Source organism: Vicia villosa, unplaced genomic scaffold, assembly GCF_029867415.1.
Source record: "Vicia villosa cultivar HV-30 ecotype Madison, WI unplaced genomic scaffold, Vvil1.0 scaffold8, whole genome shotgun sequence".
Lineage (NCBI taxonomy): Eukaryota > Viridiplantae > Streptophyta > Magnoliopsida > Fabales > Fabaceae > Vicia > Vicia villosa.
Window position 1 is genome coordinate 1,173,457 of NW_026706811.1, and position 6,273 is coordinate 1,179,729.

The window sequence follows — 6,273 nt, forward strand, 5'->3', positions numbered from 1 at the left end:
TCAACATCATGCAAACTTGTTTTTCTCCAAAGGGCATGAATTAGGGTTTATTTCCCTACACAAGATTAAAGATCAGGGTTTCATCTAAGGTTGTGGATTCTCCTTACAAATTAGGGTTTTCATCTGTTATGCTTGAGTTTGGCAAAAATACTTAAATAGAGATGGACTTGTATTAGGCTTGGCTCTACAACCATCATGAGCCTCTTCTCTTCAATATTTGATTTCCTTAAAGAGGGTTTCTTTCCCTTTACCAGAGGGTGTTGTTGGCTCAGTCATTTAAAGATTACTTGATTAGGTGGATTTCTTGGCCTATGATTTATTTCCCTAGGCACTTAATGATCTCTTGGATTTCTATGAATTAGGATTTCCATGCTGGGAGTACATGATGGCTAGTTGATTGCAATTATTCTTTGGATTAGGGCTCCTTTATCCACAAGAGTTGTTTTAACCAAGGTCCCTCATGAGCTATAGACTTGGGGTTTACATCAAATGCAAGTGTTTACTATTGAAGGCTAAGATTTTGTTACCACATATCATTTACATTGCTTTAAGGTTTCATCTGATTCATTTCATCATGCAAGTTTGATTCAACTAATTACGTGTGATGCAAGTCATGATTTTGGGTGTCATGCAAGGACTTAATTTGAGTTTATATGGAGTTTTTGAATCATTTCAAGTTTAAGGCATTCATTTCCAAGTCCAAATTATATGTTCCATTCACCAATATTCAAGTTCAAATTGTTATCAAGATTTTAAGGGCATTAATTCATTATTCATTCATTCCAAGTTTTACAAATTCATCATCATTATTCAATTTCAAGTCCATGGTTTTCGAGACATACCATATTTGTCCAATGCAAGGTTTCAAGTCATGATTCAATGTACATTATTTTTCAATGTCCATGCAAACCAATTCACAGAATGCCTCTCATTTACAATACATTTTGTTCACATTAAAACAACCCCATTTTGGACTCTCCTTCCCTAATAACTATTTCAATTTTTTTTTTTTTTGGTAAAAATAACTATTTCAAATTTTACTCAAACGAAGGGATCATAAATAACATTTTCCTAAGGACATGAACTACCTTAACGAAGGAATCTTTCCTAAGAAATTAATATAATTCTAAAGTAGGACTGATTTATTCCCAATGCAGTTGCTTGCTTCTCTCTGCAAGTTATAAGAACTAAAATCATCAAACAACATAACAGCCTTTGTACTATTATTATACATATAGCATTCTACATCACATCCTTGTTCCTGTGTCAAGCTTTGAAAATTTTCTAAAAACATGCAAATTTCTTTCATTTGCCATTCAGAAGTATCTCCAGCTCCAAATCTATAGATTTTCCTATCTATCTCAATTGTACTGTAACCAGGTACCTTTTTCAGTCCCATTCCTTCCATCTTTGATCTCACCTTTCTTGATTCATACCACTTTCCTCCTTCAGCATATATGTTAGATAACAAAGTATAATAACCTGTATCATCTGTACTTAATCGTCCGAGTTCTTCACCGATGTTCTCAATCACGTCCATCCTCCCATGTATTCGACACCCGTTAAGTAAAGCTCCCCATATGCTAGCATCTACCGGCATGTGTATCGATTTAATTATTGCGTATGCCCCGTTGATATCACCAGCACGACTTAAAAGGTCAACTATGGAGGAAAAGTGTTCTTGATTGGGCACTATGCCATAATCCTTCATAGAGTTGAAATAAAGCTTTCCTTCTTCAACGGATCCGGCGTGCCTACAGGCGGATAAGATATTCATGAAGGTTACTTCGTTTGGTTTGATATGTGAGTTAACCATTTTAGTGAAGAGTGAGATAGCAGCGTTTATTTGACCATGTATGCCATGAGCAGCAATCATGGTACTCCATGACACCACACTTTTCCCGTGTATGCTATCAAAAACACTTCGGGCCGTTTGAAGGTCTCCGCATTTCGCATACATGTCTACCAGAGATGTATTGATATAAACATCGTTCTGATTACCGGTTACGATGATTTTATGGTGAATCCATTTTCCCTTGTCGAGATAACCCAAATTGGAGCAAGCTTGAATTGCACTTAAAAAGGTTACTTCGTTAATCTCGAGGCAGTTTTCATACATCTGATCAAATAGGTTGAGTGCTTCTAATGAAATGCCGTTCTGAGAAAACCCACAAATCATACAGTTCCATGTCACAATGCTTTTATTCCTGATCTTATTAAAAATCGTGTACGCCGAATCCACGAAGCCGCATTTTGAATACATATCCATCAAAGAGTTCTGAACAAATTCGTCAACAAAGCCTCTTTTCATGACATGACCATGTATCTGTTGTCCAAATTGTATTGAACCTGCACTTGCACTAGCTGAAATTGAACTTGCTAAGCTATACGAGTCTGGCATTAGCCCCTTTGCCACCATATGCGCAAAGAGTACCATGGCTTTATCGTTTAAACCCTCGCGAGCATAAAATGATATGAGCGTATTCCACGATACAACGTTTCCGTTTCCTATTAAATGGAGAAGTTTTTCGCAACTACTTATTTTCCAGCATGCTGCATAGAAATCTATCAGTGCAGGCCCAAGATCAAGATCAGCAGCATCCATTGCATTCCTCAAAACAAAACAATGAACTGATTTTCCCTCTTTTAAGCAACCTAATCTAGCACAGGAATTCAGAACACTAATCATTGTCACTTCATTGGGTTCCACCTCTGAATCTTGCATCTTAATAAAAACACCTATTGCCTCTTCAAAGCACTCATTTTGATTATAGGACGAAATCATAGAAGTCCAACAAGAAGTACTTCGATCAACAAGAGATTCAAAGAGCCATTTCGCTTTACACAAATAACCACACTGACTGTACATCACAATAAGAGAATTACTCAAACTACCATCACCAATCATACCTTCTCTGATCACATATCCATGAACTGACTTAGCCAACCGCAAGCAACCGATTTTAGCACAAGCCTCAGCTATACTAAGCAACGTAACCGAGTCAGGTCTAATCCCCTCAGAAACCATCGACCGAAACATTTCCAATCCCTCTCTATAAACCCCATTCTCAACATAACACGAAACAACAGAACTCCAAGAAACCAAATCTCTCTGACACATTTCATCAAACACCTTCTTAGCATCACTTAAAGAGCTTAATTCCCCGTACATTCCAAGCAACGATGTTCCAATAACACGATCCTCGCTAAACCCAGATTTAACTATCCTCCCATGCAATTTTCTTCCTACAACCAAGTCAGCAACACCAGAAGCAGCTCTTATAAGAGAAGGATACAAAAAACTGGAATTTTGAGTGAGGTGAGAAGAACCCATATGAATGTGATGATTGTAAAGAGAAAGAACTTGGTGAAACAAGTGATTCCAGAGGTAACATTTAATGAGAACACCAAACATGAAGGAATCGGGAGATGGGTATGTGTAAAAAACGAGTCTTGAAGATTGGAGAGAACCCATTTGGGAATAGGATTCGATGAGCTTTGTGGAGGCAAGTGGGTCATTGTGAAGGCCGGTTGTGACGAGATGGGAATGGAGCTGAGTGAGTTGTCTTAGGGTTGAACATGACCTGAATAATGGCATGTAAAGTGTCATTTTTGTGGTGTGTTTAGGTGGTTAATGGTTGAAGATGGTGAAGAGGAAATGGAGTGAGGAGGTTGAAGAGAAAGAGGTGGGGAGGATTCTAGGTTTGACAGAATCACGACGCATATTGCAATGGCATCAAGAACAAACGACGATGGAAGAAAAGTGTCATCGGTAAATCCTAGCGGGAACGTCAAAATATAGACGACATGTTGAACTTCACACGTAAGAGGGGGTCAACTGCAAAAGGTTTGAAAAACGTTGTTTAAAATAAAATTGTTTTCTAAATTGTTTTCTAAATTAGAGTTAAAAAACATTTAATTTTTTTTTTAAATATTGTAATGGAAAATCACAAAGAAAATATGTGGAAACTAAAAGATAAGATCAAAAATTGAAAATTTATAGAGGTTCGGTCTAAAAGATGTGAGCTACTTATTTTTTTCAAGGATTGATTTTGAAAATATTATCTAATAATATTTACGAATTTTTACAAGGTTAAGCTCACAAACCTCCTTATACAAGGACAAATGAAGTTTTAGGTTAACTTTCAACCAAACAGTGAATTGTGGAATGAAGCGATTAGTCTTCCTTTCAAATACGACGAAGCTTAGAGCAGTAAGTCCCCTAGATAAACCGGGATTTTATACGGACTTATCTCGAACTAATGTGGAGTTTTGAATTGACTATCCTCCTAATCGAACCAGAGTTTTTCACGGGCTGACCATGAACTTAACTGAGATTTTACATCAGGTTGATATCAAACTAACTGAGTTTTTAATCGGGTTGAGCTCAAGAACAGATTTGAAGATTTTTCGCTAAATATCTTCAAGAACCCAGAAAAAGAGTTTTTCCTTAAGTGGCTCACACAAACCCAACAAAGACTTAATACTAAATCCTCCAACCAAATATTTTAACGGGTTTAGCTTTGAACCCAAACAAACAATTCTTAAGGAAGAGAGATTCACTCGAAGAGAAAAAAAACTCTTGGTGAATTTACGATATTACCCTTTCTAGAATAATTTCATCACTTAAACACATGATCCTTTCTCAAAGCAATACAACCAAGTTTATATGAGAGAAAGAAAAAAAATATTTTACAGACCACCAAAGGTTGATTCAAAAAAGAAAACCATTAATGGGCAAAATTAATTGTCTAATCAATTAGTTATTTATTCCAATCGATTGGATGACCTAAATAAACGATTATTTTTGCCAATTTTAGAAAGATTTGATAGAGAGAGTTTTGTTTTGGAACCTGAATTAGGTTTACGTATATGGTGAGGAATATTGATTCGGTGATGTTAATGTTCAATATGGCAGCACGCGGATGGACCTGCAAGGTTAGCACTCAAATGGCAAAGTTAATTCAGAATTCAAGATGAGTGTAGTAAAAATGGAGATCAAAAGGGTCATTTTGGAGTGGATCAACATCGGTTTAGGCCTTAGCTTCTTGAATTTGTGGTCGCCCCATAACAGATATTCATTACCCTTCATTAAGACAATGTCACAATCGATTATGGACTCATTTTTCTCTTATCCAATTGATTTGATATATGGTCCAATCGATTGGACAGTTTAAAACACATGTCTTAATCATTCTGATAGTTTCCAATTTATCTAGCCAGGCTCCAAAACATTTTTTGGTTATTTTCGTTAAGAAATAGAGGTTTTGAAAATAGTTTTATTGAATGTGTCATTTAGCCATATTTCTTTACGAGAAAGCCCTTGTATTTTTACAAAACAATGATCATCCAGATACGATTAGGAGAGCTTTCACACTTCATGTCTTTCACACTTTGAAGTTTCAAGTCTTTGTTGAATACACCAATCACGTAATCACTTTGATTAAATCTTCTTAGAGATGAGGCTTGAGATATCTTCAAGTTGGAAGTCATCATTAGAGGATATCATAGTGGTCAATAAACCTTAACTCTTCGTCTTTATTCAAAGGAAGTGCTTGATCAAACTATCTTATGCATCTTTGACTACTTTAAAGAGTTTCTTTCCTTTAAAGTCAAGTTGCATCTCTAAGAGTTGTCATCCAGGTTAGGTTACATCTTCACAAATTGTCATATTCAAAACCATGATAGGTCTATGCATGTCCTGCTTTAGCTTCGATCACTTCTTGAGTAAACCTACAAGCACATAGTTTCATATTCTCCGCCTTTTTTAAGATGACAATGCATCTCTCTAGGAGGTAGTAAAATAAACAAATAGTTAAACTCCTCTTAAAAAGTATACTCTATTCCCCCTAAGATTATATTTACCCCCCCTTGTCATAATAAAAACGGCAGATAAAGATGCAAGGCAGATATTTAAATATGCAACCACATAGTCATATAAGCATTTAGAAAATAAAAAATTTATTTAATTAAAAGAGTATTTGAGTAGAATATGGAAATTGAAAAAGAAAAATAAATAAATAACAAGAGCAAATAAGCAGGAGATTAATTCATCTTTTCATCATCATCATCATCTTCTTCACTGGACACCATTGGAGATATGAAAGTATATTTTTCTAGTTTCTTGATAAGTTTACAGAGCTTTGAATGCATCTATTGTTAGTTTTCACGAGTGTTGTTGAGGATGTTTAAGGAGGATTGAGGGAGTTCATTGCTTGCTTGTTGTTGTCTTGATGTTGGTGGTGCCTTTGAAGGTAGAAAGAAGACTTCTTT

At 35.8% G+C, this 6,273-nt stretch overlaps 1 protein-coding gene across 1 annotated transcript; it reads right to left on the bottom strand.

The window, feature by feature from the left end:
* Window positions 1-751: 751 nt before the first annotated feature.
* Window positions 752-3,833, bottom strand: LOC131643172 (putative pentatricopeptide repeat-containing protein At1g69350, mitochondrial). The gene has a single exon (XM_058913323.1). It carries the CDS (start codon window positions 3,608-3,610, stop codon window positions 1,127-1,129), a length of 2,484 nt encoding a protein of 827 aa, XP_058769306.1. The 5' UTR covers window positions 3,611-3,833; the 3' UTR covers window positions 752-1,126.
* Between the last annotated feature and the right edge of the window lie 2,440 nt (window positions 3,834-6,273).